A 23274-nucleotide genomic window follows, 5' to 3' on the forward strand; every position below is an offset into this window, starting at 1 on the left:
GAAATGCACCGGTCTACTTTTAAATCCGGGGTGATTCCCGGTCGTTATTTATTTGCCACACAAAATGTAAGTTTACTAACATAGAGAGATATTTAACTTGAAAAATTAATAGATATTAATTTACTTAAATCCCTCATCTTCGTATTTCTGAATGCACTCATCGAAAGTATTTTGATAATTGTAAGGCGGATCCGCTAGGCATCCATAGGCGCCCAATTTATGGATTTTAGCATAGTCCCGGCAATCCATCTCGCCATCATCGTTGCAATCCTGATTGAACTTCTGCATGTAGTTCTGCACTGAGTCAGCGGCACAATGAGGATCATTAGCGCAGTTGATAAAGGCCTTTTCAGAGTCAGGAGACTCTCCATTCACAGTCAGTTTTCCAGCGTCCACCCAATAGGCCCAGGTGATGCGAAAAATGCCGCAGGCTCCCTTTTCCGAACTGATACAAATCGCCGTGGCATTACAGCCGCTGATGGCTTCGCATATGCAGGTGAGGCAAAGCTCCGTTACGGGCTTATCGAGCACATGACCTGTTCATATACATTCTTATATTCTTAATAAATATCTTGAAGGACAAACTCACCTTGACCCTTCACCAATGTTGGCGAAAGCGCAAGCAGTAAATATGGAAAATATCCCAGGAAAACTTTCATTATCCGGCTGGTTAAAATCAAAGCATCCAACACCTCTGCACCTGAAACTGCGAATGGTGCTAGCGAATCTAATGAACTGAGTACTTGACCGGTAAATCCGACAATCTGTCAGGTAATACCGGTTTCTAGGGCTCATCCATATAAGCGGTTGATGATATCTAACCTACGAACCTAAACGTTGATTTAGAAAATATATATAATAAATTATATTTATTAATCTAATAATTTTTATACACTTTATATGGATTTAAATACTACTAAGTCTTAAATACTAAATCATTTAATTTTCTTTTTCATAGAAAGTTATTTTTTAAGCAAGTAGAACCTAAACCTTTTATTAAAGGAAAGAAAACGTGGTATACTTTTGGGTGCTAAGCATTTTGACCATATAAACTTGATGTCTTTGTTAGCATTAACTCGTGATCAAATAGAAAATATGTTTCTTCATTTAAAAAAAAAAATAGCACCAAACAGTATGCTATATTTTTATATTCTAATTTTTTTAAACTTGAGCTAAAGGCTGGTTACAATTATGTATAGACTTATGTAGTTAAAATGTATAAAATATAAAAAACGAACTAAATATTTATTAAAAGTAGCCATAATGAAAAGCAATTTATGGAAAAACCTTTTTAAAAATCAATAAGTCGTAAAGAATGGAATTTTCATTTAATTTTGGGAATGGTTATATCTACTATTTACCTATTGAAAATCTTTTTGAATTTTGAATTGCGAAAATATTTAAAAATAAACAAATAAAGTAACAAACCTTCCTAAGAGCTTTGCTTTATATTTATTCCCTTGTCGTAATGTCATTTATTATCAATCTCAATAGCGCAAACTTATTCGAATTCAAATGCATTGCCATAAATTATTAATTATTACATTATTTAAATTTAATTAGAACATAAATTTAGCAAGATTATGGGCTTAAACGGTAGAGCGAACATCGATGTGCTGGAACGAATTGAGGCAGTTGGTCAACTGCGTCTGGTACTGATAGCCCAGCTCGCCCTTGCATCCATAACCGCCCAGCTTGTGGATGGCCGCGAAGTCATAGCAATCGACGTTGTTATCATTGTTGCAATCCTGTCCAAACTTGGTCATGTAATTCTGGATGGTGTTGGCCGCGCAATAAGGATCATTAACGCAGTTGGCATAAGCTAATGGAAGATTAATGTTCATAAAATATATATATAGGAAAATATTTAATAAAAAAGCGAAAAGCTACTTACCATCCTCCGACTGGGGATTTTCGTTGCCCAAGGTCAGCTTGCCGCCATCGGACCAGTAAGCCCAGGTAATGCGAAACAGGCCACAGACTCCGCTGCCGCAGTAACGGGTTTGATTGCAACCACTGATGGCCTCGCAGATGCACCCCAAGCACACATCAGTCACTGGCTTATCTGTTTTCGGGTTAAAAGTTAATTATAATCAGTTTCTGTTTAGTTTACTGATTAGCTGAATTGTTTACTAAACAGTCTCAGAAAAAAAACTCGAATTGTGTGACACATTTTTGCCCATACCATGTCATCGCTTTATTCAGAGCATTCGGTAATGTTTCGATTTTTGATGGCTATAACAAGTTAAAGGCTTTATGGATTTTCAGAAGTACACAGAGAATAAATATTAGAAGTTCAAAAGCAAAATTATAAAAATAAGGGTTAAATATTATATTTTTTAAATATCACGAAGAATTTATGTAATGCCCCTGCATATGCTGTTTAAAGACCTTCGTTTTATTCATAAAATTCTTAAAAATATTTCAGTAAATTGTAACATTTAGATCTTTTATTACATCGTAAAAATGTGTTTATTTTTCGGTTCCGTTTAGTTTATAAAATTTTAAGAATTCATAAATTTAATAAAAAATAATTCCCAAGGAACGAAAATTCCATTGAGTTGCACGCCCATGAACCTGAAATCTGTCAGCCTCACACGTCCCCATCTCATTTTTTACCGAACTAGTTTTGCAACTTTCAATGGCAACATTGAAGCATCTCCGTAGAACAAATCCGGCAGTCTGTAGGCGTGGATGAGTCAATATATATATTGGCGTTATCAAGGCCTTGTTCTTGTAATTAAATTTTTGTGTTTTCAACGAGTATTGGCAATTTGCCAAAGTCGAGAAGATTGCCCAACAATCAATCTATCAAGCAATCTTCTAGCCTCACCCACACGCGTTAATCTCGGAGGTTTCTAAGTTCACTGACCTATGCAAAATAATCTTCAAAGGCGCTAAGAATTGGGTCAAGATTAAAAATTAATTATTTATTCCTTCTTTTTTCACTAAATTAATTTTATTTACGTTTTTGTTTTTATATAAACAAATTTTTATTGGGTTTTTCCTTGCCCAGAGATAACCTACACGCAGGCACAGATAATGCAAACTTTTTGCTTATAAGCAGACGTCATCGAGTCGAATTGTCACGAAGGTGGGATTTTTGTCAGGCTAAACAATAGAGTTTAGAAATGAACTGCAAAATTCCGTTCCGTATTCGGGGGAAATTTTCAAAAAATAAACTACATCCTTTACACGAGAAATTTAGAGTTAACGACATGATTTGAGGTAATTAAACTATTAGTTTATTAAACAGAAATCCTATTAGCTCGAAGCAATTTGCAGTCAATGATTAATAGATAATTATTTAAAGATACAACCAATTAATTTCCGCTTTATGTAATGGGCAAATAAAAATCGGAAGTAATTTCAATGGCAATTTTGCGTTATTGAAAACAACGGCCCGTGTATCAAATGATAGATGTGCGATTATCAAATCTGAAAAGCAATCCGAAACCCCCGACTATTAACGGACGTTTGTCAACCTCCAGATACTAGATGTTATATGCAAATGCGGACAACCACGATGGATGGATAAATGTATCTGGGAAATCCGTTTAAGAACGAAACATGTCTTTGGCGCAGAACAAAAGATACAAATATCAATACAATTGCTAATTAATGTTAATGAATGCAGACGTTCAGGTATTTGTGTTTCGTGTTAAAAAAGCAAAACTCAGCAAATGCGTAACAAATTCGTTTCGAGAACAATAACAAATGTTCCCGCCCGAAAAATATATAATTATTTATATATATATTTAACTTACCATTAGCTTGAATGAGAGCCGCGAGTCCCAGGCACAAAAGAGCGCCAATAGCCAAAGTGCAGTACAATTTGTTGGCAGCCATAATTAATAGGTACTTTTGCCCGAAAAAGATTTATTTCAAAAGAACCGCTAAAGAGTTTGTTCCAAGTTTTGTATATACAACCGAACTCTATCGAGCCGCCCGATCAACTGAGCTCGAAATGCTAGGAACTTGGCTTTTTTGTTTGCAAAAGCTCACTGAAAGCTCAAAAACAAAAGACTAAAGCAACGAACTCGAGGGAGCAAGAGCTACTCTTAAGAGATACTTAGCTAAGATTGTTTGGCTAGATTTTCAAAGTATACCCTAAGGAGTCTACACTATGCGACGAATATAATATAATTATTTTAGTTATGATCTTGGAAGTACAAATTCTAGAAATTGAGAAAAATCACATAGATTGAATGCTCCTCTCCCGTACTCTATACTTTTAAACCGGAGTTAAATTTGACATATCATGCAGAATTCCTAATTTTTATAGATCATGACTGGATTAGACAAAGTCTGCTTTCTCTGACATCAATCAAATACAAGAAAAAACATCTACTTCTTAGTTCGCTTTGCTCAGGTTTATTCACAATATAAAAATCTCAGATGTTTAGATCTTGTTGAAGGCAGCAATGTCGACGGACTGGACGAAGTCCTCGAACTCCTCGATCTTCTCCTGCAGCAGATCGATGGAGACCTTGTCATCTTCGATGACGCACATAATCTGCAGCTTGTTGATGCCATAGCCCACAGGGACCAGCTTGGAGGCGCCCCACAACAGACCGTCCATCTCGATGGTGCGGACATTCTTCTCCATCTCCTTCATGTCAGTCTCATCATCCCAGGGCTTAACATCGAGGAGCACAGATGACTTGGCAATGAGGGCGGGCTTCTTGGACTTCTTAGCGGCATAGGCGGCAACACGCTCCTGCTTAATGCGCTCGGCCTCGGCATCCTCCTCGTCGTCGGATCCGAATAGATCGACATCATCGTCATCATCAGCAGCAGCGGGCTTGGCAGGGGCGGCCACTGTGGGCTTGCCACCGGCCAACTGGGGCAGAGGAGCACCACCCCAGGCGGCACGCTCAGCGGCCTCGAAGGAAGCGATGTGACGGTACCAACGAGCAACGTTCACATTGTCGGCAGCAGGGGCCTTGCCCAAAGCCTCGAACACGGACAGATCGGCTTTGCTGGGAGTATATCTATAGAAATTGGGTTGATAAATTTAATTAATATATGCTAAATTCTAATATTGCTATCTGCCGACGTGGTGAGATCATGTTTAACCTCACTTTTTCGCCGCGTGCTTACCCGCTGATGTAGCTGTTGTCGGCCAAGAAGTTGTTCAACTCCTTCAGTCCTTGCGGGGTCTTAACATCACCAAAAGCCATTTTAAATGCGTTTTTGTGGGGTAAATTCGCGTTTAACAAATCTGTAGCCGTGCGCTGCGCAACGTTGCCGACGAAAGAAGAACAGTGTAACCGTGGGCTAGCTATTAACTAAAAATACTGGACCGTAAATATACTAAAACCACGGACTTAACTAGTGGTGATAAACTTGACTAGGCTGTGTTCGGTATGACCGTTCACATGTACCAAAAGTTTGGACTCAACCCTTGGTGGATAACCTAATTAGGTCGTTACTCTTTGTGCGCAGTATGACCATTCGTCATTTCCAAAGAAAATCCAGGGGCGAAAAAACGCCATTAATATAGTTATAATGCTACACAAGTTTTTTGCAGACGCATAATTTTCACCGCAAAGCCGAAAGAAAAGTGCAAATAACGTGTTTAAACCGTTGAAAAAACGCAGCTAAACAAGTAAGCAACAAAAATTGTTTAAAAATAAACTAAGGAACAGTCGACAAATGTGCAAAGGATCGACTTATCCCAAGACGCGGCGTTTGTAAAAAACTCGCCACCGTATTCATCTATTGAATTTTCAACTCGTGCAGGGCTTCGCTTGACTAAAGAAAAAAGCAAATCACATAGAATAGATTTTGATGTCTGATATTATAGAACATACCGAGATGAGCGATTTCCAACAGCAAGCGAGTATGAACCATTCCCAGGCACTAGCGCAGGCAATCCAGCGTGCCAAGCAGGTGAGCTCCCCTAAGAAGAGGAAGAAGCGGAAATGTGTGTATAAGTATATATCAAATCCGGATCTCTCAAATTTTCGTCCAGATTGCGGCCAAAATACAACCAAGTCAGCAGGGGGGAGGCCCAGCTGGTATATCGCCACCGGCTTCTGGGGGCGGTGCACCAAGCTTCAAACGGCACAACGATGACGGTGACAGCGGTCCGGAATCCAAGCGATCCTTCGGCAGTCCCGACTACGGCAACAGCAGCCCCAACATGAGCAGTGGCAGCGGTGGCGGTGGTGGTGGTGGCGGTCAGGGAGGAGCTAGTATCAGTCAAGCAATTGCCCAGGCAGCAGCGGTGGCCGCAAGGTTGGCCGCCTCCGCAGGAACCATTTGCGAGGAGCAGATCCGACTACCCGAATCGGTGGCCGGTGCTTTTATGGGCCGATCTAGCAATGACACCATCACCCACCTACAGGCAGAGACCGGTGTGAAGGTACAGGTCATGCAAGATCAGGATCGTGTGATCATGCTGCGTGGCCAACGTGATACAGTCACGAAGGGCCGTGAAATGATTCAGAACATGGCAAATCGGGCTGGCGGTGGACAGGTTGAAGTGCTGCTTACCATTAACATGCCGCCACCGGGACCCAACGGCTATCCGCCGCATCAGGAGATCATGATTCCTGGCGCCAAGGTTGGCTTGGTTATTGGAAAGGGTGGGGACACCATTAAACAGTTGCAGGAAAAGACCGGCGCCAAGATGATCATTATCCAAGACGGACCTAATCAGGAGCTGATCAAACCGCTTCGAATTTCCGGCGAGGCGCAGAAGATAGAGCATGCCAAGCAAATGGTTCTCGAACTCATCGCACAGAAGGATGCTCAGTCCCAGCAGCAGGGTGGTCGAGGTCCTGGCGGAGGTGTTGGTGGTCCTGGCATGGGATTCAATAACTTTAACAATGGCAATGGCGGCGAGAGTGTTGAAGTCTTTGTGCCCAAGATAGCAGTTGGCGTGGTTATTGGAAAGGGTGGTGACATGATCCGAAAGATCCAAACCGAATGCGGATGCAAACTCCAATTCATCCAAGGAAAGAACGACGAGATGGGTGATCGTAGATGCGTCATCCAGGGCACTAGGCAGCAGGTCGAGGATGCTAAGCGCACCATTGATGGATTAATTGAGAATGTTATGGTAAGTCAGGAAGCCCTGGTTAAGTTATTTATCCCTTCCCTTTCTGCAACTAAAAATAATCTCTGATTTTACAGCAACGTAATGGCATGAATCGAAATGGAGGCGGCGGAGGGCCGGGTGGCGACTCCGGCAATTCAAACTACGGCTATGGATATGGCGTTAATCATGCACAAGGTGGACGTGAGGAAATAACATTCCTAGTGCCCGCTTCGAAATGTGGAGTAGGTTCAAAAATTGGTCCGCCAAAATTATTAAGCTTTCTAAATTTAAAACTCTCTGCAGATTGTAATTGGTCGCGGCGGTGAGACCATTAAGTTGATAAATCAGCAATCTGGCGCCCACACCGAAATGGATCGGAATGCTAGCAATCCGCCCAATGAGAAACTCTTCAAATCCAAGGGCACCACCGATCAGGTGGAGGCAGCCCGCCAAATGATCTCAGAGAAGATAAATATGGAACTGAATGTCATATCCCGCAAGCCCATCGGCGGTGGTCCTGGCGGTGGTGGTGGAAACGGTGGTCAGAACAACTCACACCACAATCAGCAGGGCGGATATGGTGGACAGAATCAGATGCCGGGTGGTGATCCGAACTCAGGAGCAGGTTATCAACAACAACAGCCTTGGGGTGGTCCATACGGACAGCAGGGATGGGATCCGTCCGGTCAGCAGCAACAGCAACAACAACAAATGGTCATGGCCAATCAAGGAGGAGGAGCAGCGGGAGGAGCTGGTGGTGGTCAAGACTATTCGGCACAGTGGATAGAATACTACAAGTAAGCATGTCTAGCTTGATTTTGGAAGGGGGTTCATTAACCTTAATTTTTTCTTATTAGACAAATGGGTTGTCATCGAGAGGCTGAAATGATTGAGCAACAAATGAAAGCAAAGCAAGCTGGCGGAGCCTCAGGTCCTGTCCAGCCGCAGCAGCAGCCCCAACAGCAACAACAGCAGCAACAACAATCCCAACAGCAGCAAGGAGGTGCCGGTGGCGGAGGAGCCGACTACAGTGCCCAGTGGGCGGAGTACTACCGCAGCGTAGGCAAGATTGAAGAAGCCGAGGCTATCGAAAAGACATTAAAGAATAAGGTGGGTATAATATACTTTCCCTCATATGAGAAACGGTCTAATAAAATCTAATATCTTAGCCACAAAATGGAGCAGCGGGTGGCCAGAACAATGCGCCCAATCCCAACCAAGGCGGTCCCAATCCCGGTCAACAGCAGCCCAATCCCGCTGCGGCGGCGGCAGCAGCTGCTGCTGCAGCGGCAGCCGGTGGTTATGGTCAAAGCATGACGCCCAGCCAGTACGCACAATATTCGCAGTATTATGCGGCGGCGGCTGCAGCTGGTGGTCAGCCACAGGGAGCGCCTCAACCTGTCGGTGGGCAAGGAGGTGGACCACCGGCGGGCTATCCTGGAGGTTATCCTGGTGGTGGCTATGGCGGTTATCCTGGTGCGCCTGGGCAACAGCAGCAGCAGAAACCGCACAAAAACGATAAACACTGAGAACGTGCGGTGTGATCGGGAACGGGAGCGGGAAGGAGATGTATGTGGGATTGGAAGCGAACGCCGAAGTGGAAGATGCTATGGTCGGAGGACGATGCAGGTGCCTTGCATGGGGTAAGTTTACGATCCAAGACATATTCAGTAGTTGTCAGTGGAGTGTTATTATGAATCGATTTGAATTGAAATGCCACCTTTGAATATTGCTTTACGTATTTATTGCTTTACCCATCTACTTCTAAATGCTTGCATAGTTTTATAAATCAATTTTTCCCCTCTCTACTATACCAACATTTGTTATCAGAATAATATACTTGGCTCAGAGTTTTCCAATTAAGCAAATATATGTTTTCATCATGGGCTATATCGAAATTTTCGGTGTAGAGAATGATAATCATCTGTTATAATCGTTATTTATTTCTTAGTTTCTTACACATTTACTATGTAATTTATATACTCCTATATTTGTTTAAGATGATTATCATTTTATTTCCAAATGCAAATTCGTAGGCTTAATGGGAAAATGTTCTGATCCGTTGTTAACTATATCCTAACCAATTCTTGTTTACCATGCGTAAAACTCTTTGCAGTGATCTATTGTTCTACTATGTCCTATGTCTTTTATCCCCCCACAAAACTAGCAAATCATGTAAGAAAATGATTTTTAATTGCAATAACAACAGCAATAGCAGAAGTAGAAGCAGAAGCATCACCAGACAGACAACATACGGCAGAATTGGAGGGTGGAGAGAGATCAGTCGTGGAGCCGGATCAATCAGAGCCAATCAATCGGAGAGTGAAACATTTGACTTGAGGCGTCACACTTTTGCATAAATGTAAATTAATATGCCTATATATGCCTATAATTCCCCACAATAGTTCGTAAGCGATTTCCCTGAGATCCTAAGTCTACATTTACCTACTATTTATACATGAAGCCCGACCGAATGAAAGTTAATGCTCTTGCTGTTCATGTTCACCATTTGCACAGACACACTAAGAGAATCTAATTGAATCCGTTTTGGGTGTTTTGTTCATTTATTTGTGTACACATCTGCATATATCTATAGCATATAGCATATATATATATATTTCTTTCACCATCAATTCAGGCCATGAAATGTGCCCCAGCCTGAAGGAACCGCAGTGGGTGTTTTACTTTTTGAAAGACACCAATCGTGGAAATTGATCAATTGCAATAACTGAAATACTATATCATTAGTATAATCGCATATTTTTTACCGCATTAAAGATATAGAACATTTTTAATACATGGATCCTTATTCACGTACTTAGCTTAGTTATAATAATAAAAACAAGAATAATTTCAACATTATATAATTGCCATTTACACATGATCAACTAAGTCTGCTGATCTGGTAAGATTTTTGAGATTTAACCGAACCGCTTTATATCACATTTGAGTCAATTGAGAGAGGGCCTGGTTTAATTGATGTGACATTTTGCATAACAATATTCTCATATTTCAGTTCCGGATAACAACCCATCAGATCATTATTGTGATGATCATGTAACGAAACTTTATTGAATTTCAAATTATTCCATGATCTATATATTTGTATTTTTTCAATTATAATACAATTTACCATTGAATGAACTATTTTATGAGCAGGATAATCTTGGCTATTGCAATATTTATATCATCAAAATGCAAACATATATAGTATGTACTTTCAGAGGCCGCTCTTCAGACCAGTTCATAACACAATTACGATATCAAACCCCAAAACTTTTTCACACTCTAACAAAAACAAACATGATGAGATATACAAAACCATATATTGTAAAAGTGTCAAACTTGGTAAGATCGTGTGTTGTTATTACTGTCTATTAAATTATACATATTGCAAATCAAACAATGAATAATTACCCAAAATGAATGTAGGTCTACCATTATTTATAAACTAAACTTTGACATATAATAACTAAACTAAGTTTTACGTCTCCCCAAAAATATCTGATTGTTGCAACAGCAGATGATGAATCATATTGTAAACGTTGTCCAGCTGGGTAGGCTCAGAGTTCGGGACCACCAGATCCAGATCCTGATCTGCCTTGCAGTCGGCAAAACATTGAATAAACATTTAATATATACCGTATAATATATATCCATATACATATAATGCCAGCTCAGAACCTCTTGGTTATGTGCTTTCTAATGCGTTTCTATTGTTTATATTTATACTCGGTACTTTTATTGGCAAAAGGTATAATATTTCTGTTAGTCTGGTTTGCCTTATTGTACTTTTAAAGAAGTAATCTTCCTACCTCAAAGCAGTACCGGGTATCAGAAAGTCGGGACGTCGACTTTATCGATCTTACTTGATTCCTTATCAATTGATAAGCCGATTGCTTATACCACATTTGAAAATCGTTTATTGAGCGTATTTTCAGAGGTTCTGGAAGAGAGATCTTGGGGATCGGGACGGGATTTTAACTTGTCGCAGAGATTGGTCGATTGATTGCCACATTAGGTATGCTTTGAACCATATTGGAGTAACATTTTTAATATCAAACTGCACATATATGAAATATATATACCCATATTAGACTATCCTGAATAATTTTTGTATACTATATACTATTCTGTGAAATTGATATATATATATATTTATGTATTTCTAAATATTTTCCTATCAACAGCAACGATATTTAGTTTCCCGAACACAGTGCTCTCTATCGATCAGTTCAGTGCTGTATATTATTAAAATATCGTTCGAAGGTATCATTTGCTTTGCTATATAAGCGGTTAACATTGGCTCCCAAGCCTGTCCTATATTTATAGATTTCCATATTTCGTATACTATATATATATATATTTACTATACTTTTGGTATATTAAGAGTAACTCAGGTTTTTGGAAAACAAACTATTGAAACAATTTAAACAAGTTATTATTATGGCAGTTTGAAAAGGAATAGCCCAATTTTTAAATGGTTGTGGGAAGTCGCTTTTCTTCTTTTCATTCTAGCAAAAGGTGTCGATTCTTCGTAACCAAAGGTAAGTATGACCCAAGCATCTATAACATATCGTGTAGTATGTTTAATAACCTATTCCTTTAAGCATTTTATTTGGGTCCAATGTCAAGCCGTTTATTTTGCAATCAAATGATATTTTTGAAATTTACATTTCTGCATACATTTCCATTTATTTGATTTAAATTACGTGCTTTGATCTATTTGCAGGACCAATTGAGAGAAAAGTTCATTCCTCCTTCTGTATTCTCATTATATATATTATATCCTCATTGACATATATGTATATGTATTTGTGTCCCGAAATTTTTCAATTTTTTTCATATATATATTAACCTCATTTTTTTTTTTTACCAATATATTATATATCTGAATCATAACTGACTATCTGTATGTTTCAGCATTTTGTCTGCGCAATAGCTTCCTGGTCAAATCCCTGACAGAAACTAGACTAATTTTTTAATACATTTTAAACCGTTTAAATTCAATTAAGTATTAGTCTTAAATGTCATTATTGAAAAATTAAATTTTCTAAATAAACTTCCCCATTTCACAACACAAAATAAAACCTTTTTTTTCGTCGAAATTAGAGATAATTGGAATTATGGATCTTTTGAGATCACTGAGTACCTATTTCCATCGCATAATTTTCATCCCAATCCCGAGAATAATAAATACTTCCTTTATTTTGTAGCATTTTATTACTGATACACTGCATTCTTTTTGTTTTGTCCCTCTAGAACTTTGCAGCGAACATTCAAAGTTAAAACAGAACAGAATGCATAAGAGTATATAGCTTAGTTGCCAATTTTTGGGGCTAAACTGATTTTCTTCATTTAGTGGATTTGTTTTAAAGTTCTTATTTTGCTTTTGACATTTTTGTTCTTTTTTTTTACGAGTTTACTACAAGAGAACTTACATTGAGATGCGGCTGTGATAATAATATTTAAACGGATTTTCTTTTTTCTTTTGCTGGCAATTCAACTTTTCGTTGGATTTTCAGTTTTTCTTCTATTCTCTTTTCCCTTTTAAAATTAACATACATCTATTTTTACCTTGTAAATATCTAATATTTATAATATATAACTTTATTCATTTTCTCATTCCGTTTTTCAATCTTCTGTTTGTTTATTTTACTCACATTTTCGGTGTGAGCTTGTCTCTAGTTAATTAGCCGAGAAACCTTCTCCAATCCTCAATCACACTGGGGTCCGAGCACTTAAGCTAAACAAGATTTGGGGTATGGGGGGTATCGAAATGGGTTTCAAATTATATCGGAAACATCTGCTAATAATTAGAATCACTAGCTCCGCTTTAGTGTGCCTTAAAATTACTCTCGCCCAAAAGAATCAATTTCTTGTTAATGTATAAATTTTAAAAAGTTTCAATTTTTTTTCGTTCGTTTTTTGTACTGCTGCCAGTGTGTGAATTTTAGATATAATATTCCAAGCCTTTATCAATTTTTAATTTTGTTTTTTGTTTATTATTTCGTGTGCCTTAATTTTAAATACATAATTTCTTGTTGAACGTCAAATCAAAATGCACTACAGTTTAGTTTTCTTGTTTCGTTTTTTTTTTATCGGATTTTTACAAGTTTCTCTTTGCTTAATTTACACACTTTTTGCAGAGCTGTCGAGAGCACATACTTTCAAGAAAATAGAAAATGATGTGTATGCGTGTGTTAGGTTAGATAAATCAAAAGTTATATATACAGATGAATATATATAAAGAATGGAAAGTCTACTGCCGCCGACGTTAGGATTAAGGTTAACTGCAGATAGCTTTTAGGATAGGAGTACAAATCATATACTTATAGGACAACTACTAAGAGTGACATTTCGCAAACCATGCCCATCTTTCTTCTGTCTCGGCATACACTATGCTTTGTTTGACTACAGAACCTGGACCCTTCCCCGTCTTCAAAGTGCCTCTGTTTCTACGTGGTTTTATGTCGCAATTAACTACAAAGAGGAGAATTTATTAATTAATCAAATAATTTTAGACATATTCTTAACTTACCGCTTTGACTGTGGCCTTAATGAAGTCTTTCTTGTCTGTTAGATCAAAGTCTGGATATTTCGCGTACACCTGCTTGCACACTGTTTTCATGGTTATCTCCTCCAGATTGGCTTTATCTAAGATTTCTTTTACATAACCGCGAATTTGTTCATCCTATAATTTCGAGATTGATTAGCTATTAAAATAAATGGTATTAAGTATTGCCTACTAACCGTTGGGAATGCCAGTTTGCCCTTTTTGGTTAGTGGCTCATCCTCGTCGGATTCATCTTTGTCATCGGCATCATCCTCTTCCTCGGACGATTCTTTCTTTGATTTTTTTCGACCATCGGCTATGTATAAAAGAATAATTATGTATTCGATTTATTTATCTTTTGTATTCACATACCCTTTCCAGCTGGTTTTGACTTGTTATTAGCTTTGCTATTTTTCGCAGGCGTAGTGGGCTTCTTACTCTTTTTGGGACGTTCCTCCTGGAAAACAGATACATCGGTATTATAAAAGTCAGGTTCTTGATTGGAACTTCATGGACTTACTTCGCTTTGATCGCTACCAAAATCAGAGATGTCCTCCTCTTCATCTTCAGATACCTCCTCCTCTTCACTATCTGAATCTTTGCGCTTTCGTGAAGCTGCTCCACGTCCTCGACCTCTTCGTCCAGCTGACGCCGGAGCTGCTGGTCGTCCTCGTTTGCCCACAGCACCGCGTTTACGTTTTGGGACCTAAGGGTTTAGGCATTTCAGTAAAGACCATTCATTATAATTTCATTGTAGACCTACATCACTATCAGCTTCGGATATTTCAGACTCCTCTTCCTCCTCGGAATCAGAATTTCTTCTGCGACTTTTGCGCGCCGGTCGGCCGCGACTTGGGGCTTTCCGACCTGCTGCACCAGCACCACCACCACGACCACCATCGGAGTCTGAATTGCCAGAGGGATTATACTAAAAATAAAAAAGCAATATAATAAATTATATTTTCAGTCTCTTGGGAAAGTTAGAAGCTTACGTCTGAACCCGATTCAGAGTCGTCATTGCGTCTCCTCTTCGGCACTGCCACTTTCTGTTCGCTCTCTTCAGAGCTAGAGAAATCTACATAGGCGGACATTTCTAAAAGCATAGAAGGAAAGTATTAAGATGTGTAAACTTCTGAAGATTTAGATTTGCCTACTTTTTCCTGCCGTAGAACGTCTGGGACGTCCGGTGGAATTGCGTGCCGAGCCTCTGCCAGCGTTTCCGCTCGACTTTCCGCTCTTGCGTTTTTTATCCTCTTCGCTGGGTGGATCCTCATCCTCATCCAAATCCTCGTCCTCAGGATCTTCCTCCTCATCATCACCCTGCTCCAAGCAAAGCGATTCGTCAGGTTCCATTAGGAATTTGAGCACTCGCAAAACAGTCTCGTTCTTGCTGCCCTTGCGATCGAGAGTAAGGATCTCGCAGATGCTGCGCAGGCCCTTATTGTCAACCTTTTTAATGGCATCTAGTTTTTTGTTGTACTCCGCCGAATCCTTGGCAAACTCAAAGCCAGCAAAGGAGCGCAAATTCTTCTTAACCACATTGTTCTTTCCCTGAGCACCGAAACAGAGCTGTAAAGAAGGATTGCAATAATTAAGAATTGTTTTTTGATTTTAGATTCTCTCATAGCTTACCGCATGCAAGGTCTGCAGACCATCCACGCGAGTCTTGTTGATGTTCTCGTTGATGCGATCAATCTCGGCCAGGGCCACGACATTCTCATCATCTTCGGCCACCTCGTTGTTCTTGTCTAAGCCATCGTTCTCGTCTCCGTCACCATCTTCCGCCTCCTCATCTTCCTCGTCATCCTCCTCGTCGTCCTCCTCTTTGGCCACCTTGCCATTCTTAGCTTTTGGCTCCGGTTTCTTGGCCTTTTCCGCTCCGGACTTTGGCTTGACCTCATCTGCGGCATCCTTTTTCTTATCCTCAGCTTCAGATTTTGATTTCTTTTTCTCGCTTTCAGCATCGCTGCCCTTCTCGTCATCGTCCTCCTCCTCCGGTTCATCACCGTCCTCCGTATTCTCATCTTCTTTTTCCGAATTCTCCTCCTTTTTGGCATCCTTACTATTAGATTTCTTCACTGCCGGTGAGGGAGACTTCTCCTTTTTGTCCGCCGCAGCTTTTTTAAAAAAAAAAAAAACAATTTGTAATTTAAAAAAAAATTATTTCTAAAATAAAATTATCTTCAACCTTGGGAAGTCCAATGCTAATTTGTTTTGGGAGCGCAAGGAACTATGAATACTGAAGTTTTGCTGTACCTTAGCGTTAACTACGCAGAACCCATTTAAAGGATTTAGCATGAACAATTGCCAAGGAAAGGGGAAGAAATAGAGAGGAAAGAATATGCCTAATAAAATTTCAAATAACATATTTTGTAAACATTATTCACCCAAGAGGAGAGGAGTTGGAATCGAACCCACATGCCAACATAACACAATAAACAACAGACGAACAGAACGGCGCTCTAGACCACTGCGCCACAGCAGAACTCTCCCAACAAGTAGCCAAAATCCAACAGGAAAGTAGGAGAGAAAAAGACAGAGAGAGAGCTTTCCCAATGAGAGAATAAGATATAAAAGTTCGGCGCGTTTTTGAAACGCGCGCAAAATTCATTTCATCATTTTTGTTTTTCTCTCTCGTTCTTCACACATACTTATGTAGATATGTTGTAATTGTGTGCGCGTGGCTTTGGCTTTTATTTTTTATTTTGTATTTACCTGCATCCGATTCGGTTTTTGAAACTGCCGTTGCGTCTCCTTTGGTTTTTTTATCAGCGACGTCATCAGTGGCGGCAGCAGCGGCGTCGTTTTCATCAGCGGCAGGGGACTCGGCTGCATCTTTGGTCCCCTTTTCCGGGGACCCCTCGACTTTCGCCTCCCCCGCTACCACCGTTGTTGCATTTTCCACCTCGCTTACCTTATCGGCGGCATTTTCTTTGGCTGCCGTTTCTGCCGCTTTGTTAGCATCCTTTAGATTCGGTGATTCCATGGAAAGATATAAAGTCACAATTGGATTACACTTGCTAATATTTTGGCGGCCACTACCATGAATATTGGTGCCCTTTTTTTTATAATCGAATCGGAATATTAGTGTGAGTTTCTTCGGCGGTTGCGAGTTTGTGTATGCGTGTCTTCTCCGAGGAGGGAGAGAGAGAGAGCGAGAGAGAAACGATAGAAAAAACAACATTGCAAATCTATGAGGCGCACTATTACACACTGGTTGTCTCGCTCGCACCCACTCGCTTTGCCATCTCGAGCCACAACGACGCCATGTTTATACACACAAACGAACGGCGGGAGAGAACCGATAGTCTGGCTATTTGCCTCGCGGATTATTTGTTGCGCTCTATTTACACACAAAACTCGTTAGCAATTCCGCCGTTTTCAATTCACAACGCCGGTAGAAACTTTCCGGCGCCTTTTCCCACATTTTTTAACTTTTTACATACCATATTTCTAATGGTTTTTCTGTTTTTCCGTCAGCCGACACACATTCAATCTGGTCACTGAAGAGGTGTCACAATCGATAGTATCGCAAGCGGCAAGCACTAAAAAATACCGGAACCAGATAATGGGTGCATTTTTCCGTGCTCAATTTTGGCGCGCTTTTAAAAATATATAAAATTTTAGTAGAAATTAGTTGGTATTTCCTTAATATATTCATGTTTTTGTATTTTTTGATTGGACTTAACTCGTCTTTTTCAACTCATGTCGTATATATTATGGTATATTTTTGTTATTGGTAATAGCGGAATGTACAAACTCATATCGTATATATTATGGTATATTTTTGTTATTGGTAATAGCGGAATGTACAGAATTTTCATCACACTGGTTATGAAGTCAAAACATCAATAGGCAAAATTAAAAACAAAAAATTTGACAAGCTTAAGACAACACTCAATTTAATAAAAAGCTTGAGATGTTTCTTGACCTGGGATATTTCGGAAAACAGGAGAATTTGCGGAATTCTCTCAGAGGAATAAAAAACAATTTCGCAACAAGTAACCCTTAAGCAAAAAAATTACTTAAATGTTATACTCTTCACCTAAAGTATCAATAAAATAAAATAATTTATTCTCGTCTTTTGCTTTTGAACCCAAGCTATGGCATTCTATATGATAAAGAAGGTGGTCACACTATGTGCTAAAAAAGCGCGCGGCGTGTTTTTGCAAACAAAACAATTTAGTAAATCGCTGGCTTCTATTATATATTTAACTAATTACGAGTGTTTAGTGAGCAACAAACCGCTATGGGAATTCTAGGCTTATCTAAGCTTATTGCGGATTTGGCTCCGCAGGCCATTCGCGAAAGTGAAATAAAGAACTTTTTTGGTGAGTTAATTTGTGGTTAAAATTAGAAATGCATTTTAATTTAAATCTTGTATTTTAAAGGTCGGAAAGTGGCAATTGATGCCAGTATGTGCCTGTACCAGTTTCTTATTGCGGTGCGCTCCGAAGGCGCGCAGTTGGCCACTGTTAATGGCGATCCCACATCGCATTTGATGGGCATGTTCTACCGCACTATTCGATTGCTGGACAATGGAATTAAGCCGGTATACGTTTTTGATGGGAAGCCCCCAGATCTAAAGTCCGGGGAGCTGGCCAAGCGTGCCGAACGGCGGGAGGAAGCGGAAAAAGCATTGAAGGCTGCCACCGATGCGGGAGATGATGCTGAGATCGAAAAATTCAATCGCAGATTGGTCCGGGTGACCAAGGAGCACGCCAGGGAAGCCAAGGAACTGCTTAGTCTGATGGGTGTACCCTATGTGGATGCACCCTGCGAGGCGGAGGCTCAGTGTGCTGCTCTTGTTAAAGCAGGAAAGGTCTACGCCACTGCCACAGAGGATATGGATGCCCTCACCTTTGGTTCCACAAAACTTCTGCGTTATCTCACCTACAGCGAGGCACGCAAGATGCCTGTCAAGGAGTTCAGCTACGAGAAGTTGCTGGAAGGTCTGTCTATCAACAGCCGAGAATTCATTGATCTCTGCATCCTGCTAGGTTGTGATTATTGCGAGAGCATCAAGGGAATCGGACCGAAGCGGGCCATCGAGCTAATCAATAACTACAGAGATATTGAGACCATACTAGATAACTTGGACACCAGCAAGTACACAGTGCCCGAGAACTGGAACTACAAAGTGGCCCGTGAACTCTTCATCGAGCCTCAGGTAGCCAATGCAGAGGCCATTGATCTTAAGTGGGTCGAACCGGATGAGGAGGGCCTAGTGAAGTTCCTCTGCGGCGACCGGCAGTTCAGCGAAGAACGCGTTCGAAACGGAGCTAAGAAACTGTTGAAATCCAAGCAGGCACAGACCCAGGTACGACTCGATAGCTTCTTTAAGACCCTGCCCAGCACTCCAAATGCCAATAATGCCGCCAAAAGAAAGGCCGAGGATGCTAAAAAGAGCGCCAATAATAAGAAAGCTAAGACTAGTGCCGGTGGTGGTGCACGAGGTAGGCGACCCAAGTAGTAACACCCTGTTCTTATCTCGAAAAACGTACAATTCTTTAATTTTAACTTAACCATATTTAAAGCCTATGCATACAATAAAAACTACATCTTTGAGCTTAATGCTAGTTGGTCTGCTTGAGGGCGCGGGTGAGGTTGGGATGTTGGATTATGGATATTGGATTTTGAATGTGAGTTTGGACTGTGTGGCTGCGACTACAGCAAATACTGCTTGGCCAAGGCGCGCAAGAATCGTGATTTCCGCACCATAGCGCACTCTCTTTTGATTTCCTCGTTGTTGTTCGCATTCAGCTCTAAGGTGCCCATCATAGATATCTGTTTAAGGAGAAAAAAGAAATGGGATTATTAATTACTTAAAAATTAAAATTTTAAATAACCCTACCGCTTCGAGTTTCCGACTGTGTTCACCTCGTTTCGCATGCAGATTAACGATGAACTCCAGTAGCGTTGTATCCCAAATACAGCTGTAGTATGCATCCATGGCATCCGTAAAGTTCGACGATTTCTCGCTGAGATTCTTAAATACAATGCCGTAGTCGATCTCATCAAGAAACTGACACAGAACGGTAGCCTGCATATGACAGCCCAGATTGGCTGCACATCGAATCATTTTGCGTATGACATAGTCGTCAGCCACATTCCTCTGAAGCGGCATAGTGCAGTAATCCGTACCAGTGACCAGAGCATTTACGTAGCAGCGCATTGCGGATTCATTGTTGCCGATAGCCAGATCCAGATCGCCCTTCATTTTTAACCAGGAAATGGTCTGCGGATAGAAGGATAGAGCCTCGGATAGAAGCCACTGTAGGGTCTCACAAACGCTCCTTAAACTATAGCCGACGGGACTAAAAGTTTATATAGTGATTAGTTCTACGAAGTAACTTTTCAACTGTCAATCTACTCACTTGTTAATGCTGGTGGGCCACAGTTGCATGTACTCGCAGCTTAAATCATGGTTGGGGTCGTCCTTGAGGATGTTGTGGATCTTGCCTATCATTGAGATAGCAAGACCGAAAACGCTTTGGTGCCGGATTCGCTGCAGGAAAGCCTGCAGTGATCTGATACAGCTAACTCCTGTATAGCCGCGCTTTGGAGCGGTGGGGAACATGCTAAGCATCAGTTCCCAGGAATCACGGCACACCTTCTTGGGACCTTTCATCTTTTCCATCTCAATAAAGGTGGCAGCAAAGGCTAGGGACAGTTCCAAAGGAGCTGTTCGTTTGTCTAGGTATAAAAGAGGTGCGAATTCCGTAAGATTAAGCAGCATGATGGCGCAGCTCTCTAGGATATCCGGTCGTGGGATGATTGAATCACCCGCTTGCAGTGCTCCTAGACATTGTTTGCATCTTCCTCCCATGGACTGTAGGTCCAACGGTTTCTGGTGCCATTCCTCCAGACATTGTGTTATTTGGATGTGAAGGATTTCCCAGGTGAGAAGCTTACACATCAGCTGGACATTTGCCGCCATCTCTTGGCGCTGCGTTTCTGACTTCAGAACGCTTAGCATCGAAACGGCCTCGATGTAATTGCCTCTTAACGCCAACTCCCGCGATTTGCCCAGCAGAACATAACTAAAGTCTTGTAGGAAGCTCACTGGCATGGCCATAATAAGTGTTTTCAGAGGCTGTGGAACATCCCAACTGGGATTAATGGCCCACAAGGGTTTGCCAGGAGCAGTTCCACATAGTTTCACCAGTAGAATCCTTACTGTATTGGCATTAGTACAGCTAATCAGTTGACGCTCCAGAGCTCCCACGTCCACTCGACTCACTACAAAATGAGAATGAGAACATTATGTACAGTATATGTGTAAAAAGTGGAGTATCTTACTCTTAGAGTGACACATCCAGTCGGTTAGTGATGCTAATGAGTTGGTGGGCACTGGCGGCGCCGCCTGGAGCATCTGTTCGTCGAGATCTTGTAGTTCATCTGCTGAGAATAGTCCAAATCCTCGCACAGTTTGCAGCAATTGTCGTGGCTGGGAGCTTTGATGTAGCAAACAGTCGATAAGAAAGTGTTTAAGTGCAGCCTGTTCTTTGAAACTGCAGTGGGGCAGAACTTCCTGCAAAGCCTCCACTAGAGGCGGGAGACAGTCAAGTTCCCTGTACTTCTCAAAGTACTCCACACTACCAAAGATGCTGCCCCACTCGAAGATGTTTCGCACCACATTCAAGGCGGCTACCTGCAGTTGCAGCTGAACTGTTTCCTTGAGTAAACCCGTGGATATTGAGCCCTCGATGTCAAGTTCCAGTTGCCGCCGGTTCACTAGAGGAATCTCCCGTGCTTTGTTGTCTAACCTCAGAATGGGCACAATATCTGTATAGCTGTTAAGCAGAGATTGCTGAAACTTTTCTAAGAGTGTTTGCTCCTGGGCGCTGATTCCACACGCTTGTAGCAGGCCCTCGAGTTCCGTCGGTCGTATGTGGCAGAAATAGAGCGTTGTCTGTGGCGTGATGGACTGCAGGTTACTATTGCAGGCGGCGGCCGCTTCTCGGGCCAAAACATACTGCTTGGTGTACAGGTAATATTGGGCCAGCTCATAGTGCAGCTGTGCCCTCAGTTCCTGGGGTGTAATCAGGTGCATAAGTTCGTAGTTCTGACCAGTGCCAAGATCATCGCACTGCAGCGTGACAAAGCTATCGTAATGAAATACATAGAAGGGCTTTGCCGAGGTACAGAGCTGCTGCAAATACTCGATGGATGGTTGGGTTGGGGAGTCCAGAAACTGCTGCAGTTGGTCTACAGTTTGGTACCTGGAAAGGAAAGTCCATAAAACAAAGGCTTGTCTAGATAGACTAATCACTCTTACATTGTATTTTGGGGACGTGGCGCTTTAAGCGCTTGTTCCTTGATCAATTGCATTCGCAGCAGCAGGCGGTGGTATATGGTCAAGGCAAATCTCGCTGCTCTTTCATTGCCGACATTGGCTAAAATAATGGAGACAATTATTTATGGGTTTAAGGTGGGGTTAAGGAATTAACTTACAAGTCTTTAGGTCAAAGTCACTAGGAAGGGGAATACTAAATGGAAGGCCATAGCTTATGGTGCACAGATCGCGCAACAGGGCAAGTTGCATAATCACAGGCAGGTTCTTTTCTAACGCATCCAGGTCCCACTTCAGCCAGGTGGCCACTTTGAGCTCAAGGATCTTGAGAGCCAATTGCTTTCGGGTCAGTTTCAGACCACTTTCCACTGGTCCTGGTGGACTATGTGGCATGCCAACTCCACCAGGGGCATTAGGTGTTGAGGGCGCAGTGGCACCACCAACCACGCCGGGAATGGGTCCGGAATTCGGAGGAACCTGGTTTAGATTCTGCAAATCGCTGCCAGGCGTAACCACGGATGTCATCGCCGTGTCCGGCGTCATGCTAATGAACTGCATGATTAGCTCCATGGCATTGGGCTCTGTAAGTGGTAAGGAATCGTTATAATCTCTACATGTCGGACAGATTCCACAAGTGATTCGGGCTTACCGGGATGCGGGCGCTGTAAATGCTGTGTTATCTTATGGGGATCGAGCAGGAACTCGAACCAGAGCACCGTCTCGGCGGCCAGCGGCACTGGCTTCGGCTTCAGAGGATCGTCCATGCTAATCCCTGCCTGAAATCACCAATCAAAACAAAAATTAAAGAATGGCGAAGAGAAGTGTTACCAGACAGTATCCCCGAAATGTTATCGACCATCGCTGTTTTGTATCTAATAAATCCACCATTTCAAAAAGTTCAAATTGTAGCGCTAATTATGTTCTTTAGTTTACATTTTAAATAATACATATATTTAAGGAATAATTAATTATTTCCTTTTATTACCAAACTCTTCAATATTACATTTCCCCTAATTTGCATTTTTCTATATCCGGTAAATTAATGGTGATAAGATATAAAATTATCAAGAAATACTCACACATGTTCCCTGTTAATAAAATAGCTAACTAGCACTCATACCTAGCGCACGAAGACTTTTCAAGTCTAGGCGAAAAACTCTTTATCTACGATAAAGGTTATCTACTGTAGTTTCATTTCCAATCGATGTATCGATAATTCTACACGTTTAGCAGCTCCTGATATTAGCAAGTATATCGATAGTCTCTTAACTGCTCTAAATAAACGTGAGCGGAAACGGAAGTGCTGGATTAAGAATTTTTTTTCTTGATAGGGTATACATCTGTCTCTTTTTCGCTTTATGTAGATTAAATTTA

At 41.2% G+C, this 23274-nt stretch overlaps 7 protein-coding genes across 13 annotated transcripts; 2 read left to right on the plus strand and 5 right to left on the minus strand.

The window, feature by feature from the left end:
- Positions 1 to 14: 14 nt before the first annotated feature.
- On the minus strand, positions 15 to 725 carry LOC108112949 (lysozyme). Its single transcript, XM_017223347.1, has 2 exons — positions 590 to 725; positions 15 to 536 (listed from the first exon to the last, which is right to left on the minus strand). The coding sequence occupies exons 1-2, from the start codon at positions 657 to 659 to the stop codon at positions 121 to 123; spliced, it is 486 nt and encodes a 161-aa protein (XP_017078836.1). The 5' UTR covers positions 660 to 725; the 3' UTR covers positions 15 to 120.
- Positions 726 to 1433: 708 nt separating this feature from the next.
- On the minus strand, positions 1434 to 3962 carry LOC108112599 (invertebrate-type lysozyme 3). Its single transcript, XM_017222653.2, has 3 exons — positions 3768 to 3962; positions 1895 to 2065; positions 1434 to 1822 (listed from the first exon to the last, which is right to left on the minus strand). The coding sequence occupies exons 1-3, from the start codon at positions 3847 to 3849 to the stop codon at positions 1590 to 1592; spliced, it is 486 nt and encodes a 161-aa protein (XP_017078142.1). The 5' UTR covers positions 3850 to 3962; the 3' UTR covers positions 1434 to 1589.
- Positions 3963 to 4358: 396 nt separating this feature from the next.
- LOC108112598 (probable elongation factor 1-beta) lies at positions 4359 to 5273 on the minus strand. Its single transcript, XM_017222652.2, has 2 exons — positions 5104 to 5273; positions 4359 to 4994 (listed from the first exon to the last, which is right to left on the minus strand). The coding sequence occupies exons 1-2, from the start codon at positions 5181 to 5183 to the stop codon at positions 4403 to 4405; spliced, it is 672 nt and encodes a 223-aa protein (XP_017078141.1). The 5' UTR covers positions 5184 to 5273; the 3' UTR covers positions 4359 to 4402.
- A 209-nt stretch (positions 5274 to 5482) lies between these two features.
- On the plus strand, positions 5483 to 10723 carry LOC108112595 (far upstream element-binding protein 3). Of its 4 annotated transcripts, none has more exons than XM_017222645.1 (8): positions 5483 to 5611; positions 5746 to 5895; positions 5978 to 7069; positions 7144 to 7290; positions 7352 to 7845; positions 7906 to 8158; positions 8218 to 8691; positions 9165 to 10723. In XM_017222645.1, exons 2-7 carry the CDS (start codon positions 5794 to 5796, stop codon positions 8575 to 8577), a joined length of 2448 nt encoding a protein of 815 aa, XP_017078134.1. In that variant the 5' UTR covers positions 5483 to 5611; positions 5746 to 5793; the 3' UTR covers positions 8578 to 8691; positions 9165 to 10723. The 4 variants fall into 4 exon arrangements, with proteins under 4 accessions (XP_017078134.1, XP_017078136.1, XP_017078135.1 ...); XM_017222647.1 differs by having other exon boundaries at positions 9216 to 10723; XM_017222646.1 differs by having other exon boundaries at positions 5788 to 5895.
- A 610-nt stretch (positions 10724 to 11333) lies between these two features.
- Positions 11334 to 17132, minus strand: LOC108112596 (protein DEK). Of its 3 annotated transcripts, none has more exons than XM_041819725.1 (11): positions 17051 to 17132; positions 16320 to 16569; positions 15237 to 15721; positions 14759 to 15173; positions 14597 to 14697; positions 14368 to 14532; positions 14125 to 14310; positions 13977 to 14061; positions 13802 to 13920; positions 13590 to 13742; positions 12253 to 13531 (listed from the first exon to the last, which is right to left on the minus strand). In XM_041819725.1, exons 1-11 carry the CDS (start codon positions 17051 to 17053, stop codon positions 13517 to 13519), a joined length of 1977 nt encoding a protein of 658 aa, XP_041675659.1. In that variant the 5' UTR covers positions 17054 to 17132; the 3' UTR covers positions 12253 to 13516. The 3 variants fall into 3 exon arrangements, with proteins under 3 accessions (XP_041675658.1, XP_041675659.1, XP_017078138.2); XM_017222649.2 differs by lacking the exon at positions 17051 to 17132 and adding an exon at positions 16647 to 16664; XM_041819724.1 differs by lacking the exon at positions 17051 to 17132 and having other exon boundaries at positions 11334 to 13531; positions 16320 to 16727.
- A 460-nt stretch (positions 17133 to 17592) lies between these two features.
- On the plus strand, positions 17593 to 19178 carry LOC108112597 (flap endonuclease 1). The gene is made up of 2 exons (XM_017222650.1): positions 17593 to 17935; positions 17996 to 19178. Exons 1-2 carry the CDS (start codon positions 17854 to 17856, stop codon positions 19075 to 19077), a joined length of 1164 nt encoding a protein of 387 aa, XP_017078139.1. The 5' UTR covers positions 17593 to 17853; the 3' UTR covers positions 19078 to 19178.
- Positions 19101 to 23044, minus strand: LOC108112594 (integrator complex subunit 8). 2 transcript variants are annotated; one of them, XM_017222644.2, is made up of 8 exons: positions 22980 to 23044; positions 22550 to 22676; positions 22062 to 22481; positions 21886 to 22003; positions 20907 to 21829; positions 19982 to 20846; positions 19459 to 19921; positions 19101 to 19391 (listed from the first exon to the last, which is right to left on the minus strand). In XM_017222644.2, exons 2-8 carry the CDS (start codon positions 22662 to 22664, stop codon positions 19272 to 19274), a joined length of 3024 nt encoding a protein of 1007 aa, XP_017078133.1. In that variant the 5' UTR covers positions 22665 to 22676; positions 22980 to 23044; the 3' UTR covers positions 19101 to 19271. The 2 variants fall into 2 exon arrangements, with proteins under 2 accessions (XP_017078133.1, XP_017078132.1); XM_017222643.2 differs by lacking the exon at positions 22980 to 23044 and having other exon boundaries at positions 22550 to 22941.
- Between the last annotated feature and the right edge of the window lie 230 nt (positions 23045 to 23274).

The sequence above is a fragment of the Drosophila eugracilis genome, unplaced genomic scaffold, assembly GCF_018153835.1.
Source record: "Drosophila eugracilis isolate 14026-0451.02 unplaced genomic scaffold, ASM1815383v1 contig_90, whole genome shotgun sequence".
Lineage (NCBI taxonomy): Eukaryota > Metazoa > Arthropoda > Insecta > Diptera > Drosophilidae > Drosophila > Drosophila eugracilis.

Excerpts from the sequence above, each read along its gene's own strand:
- LOC108112949 (XM_017223347.1), bottom strand. The coding sequence starts at position 659 with ATGAAAGTTTTCCTGGGATATTTTCCATATTTACTGCTTGCGCTTTCG. Across the intron at positions 537-589 it reads AACATTGGTGAAGGGTCAAG|GTCATGTGCTCGATAAGCCC; the intron begins GTGAGTTTGTCC and ends GTATATGAACAG.
- LOC108112599 (XM_017222653.2), bottom strand. The coding sequence starts at position 3,849 with ATGGCTGCCAACAAATTGTACTGCACTTTGGCTATTGGCGCTCTTTTG. Across the intron at positions 2,066-3,767 it reads GGCTCTCATTCAAGCTAATG|ATAAGCCAGTGACTGATGTG; the intron begins GTAAGTTAAATA and ends ACCCGAAAACAG. Across the intron at positions 1,823-1,894 it reads AAATCCCCAGTCGGAGGATG|CTTATGCCAACTGCGTTAAT; the intron begins GTAAGTAGCTTT and ends ATCTTCCATTAG.
- LOC108112598 (XM_017222652.2), bottom strand. The coding sequence starts at position 5,183 with ATGGCTTTTGGTGATGTTAAGACCCCGCAAGGACTGAAGGAGTTGAAC. Across the intron at positions 4,995-5,103 it reads GACAACAGCTACATCAGCGG|ATATACTCCCAGCAAAGCCG; the intron begins GTAAGCACGCGG and ends CAATTTCTATAG.
- LOC108112595 (XM_017222645.1), top strand. The coding sequence starts at position 5,794 with ATGTCTGATATTATAGAACATACCGAGATGAGCGATTTCCAACAGCAA. Across the intron at positions 7,291-7,351 it reads TGCCCGCTTCGAAATGTGGA|ATTGTAATTGGTCGCGGCGG; the intron begins GTAGGTTCAAAA and ends AACTCTCTGCAG. Across the intron at positions 7,846-7,905 it reads CAGTGGATAGAATACTACAA|ACAAATGGGTTGTCATCGAG; the intron begins GTAAGCATGTCT and ends TTTTCTTATTAG.
- LOC108112596 (XM_041819724.1), bottom strand. The coding sequence starts at position 16,590 with ATGGAATCACCGAATCTAAAGGATGCTAACAAAGCGGCAGAAACGGCA. Across the intron at positions 14,533-14,596 it reads ACTCTGAATCGGGTTCAGAC|TATAATCCCTCTGGCAATTC; the intron begins GTAAGCTTCTAA and ends TTTTATTTTTAG. Across the intron at positions 14,311-14,367 it reads TATCCGAAGCTGATAGTGAT|GTCCCAAAACGTAAACGCGG; the intron begins GTAGGTCTACAA and ends CTAAACCCTTAG.
- LOC108112597 (XM_017222650.1), top strand. The coding sequence starts at position 17,854 with ATGGGAATTCTAGGCTTATCTAAGCTTATTGCGGATTTGGCTCCGCAG. Across the intron at positions 17,936-17,995 it reads TGAAATAAAGAACTTTTTTG|GTCGGAAAGTGGCAATTGAT; the intron begins GTGAGTTAATTT and ends TGTATTTTAAAG.
- LOC108112594 (XM_017222644.2), bottom strand. The coding sequence starts at position 22,664 with ATGGACGATCCTCTGAAGCCGAAGCCAGTGCCGCTGGCCGCCGAGACG. Across the intron at positions 22,004-22,061 it reads TGACTTTGACCTAAAGACTT|CCAATGTCGGCAATGAAAGA; the intron begins GTAAGTTAATTC and ends CCATTATTTTAG. Across the intron at positions 20,847-20,906 it reads CTGGATGTGTCACTCTAAGA|TGAGTCGAGTGGACGTGGGA; the intron begins GTAAGATACTCC and ends CTCATTTTGTAG.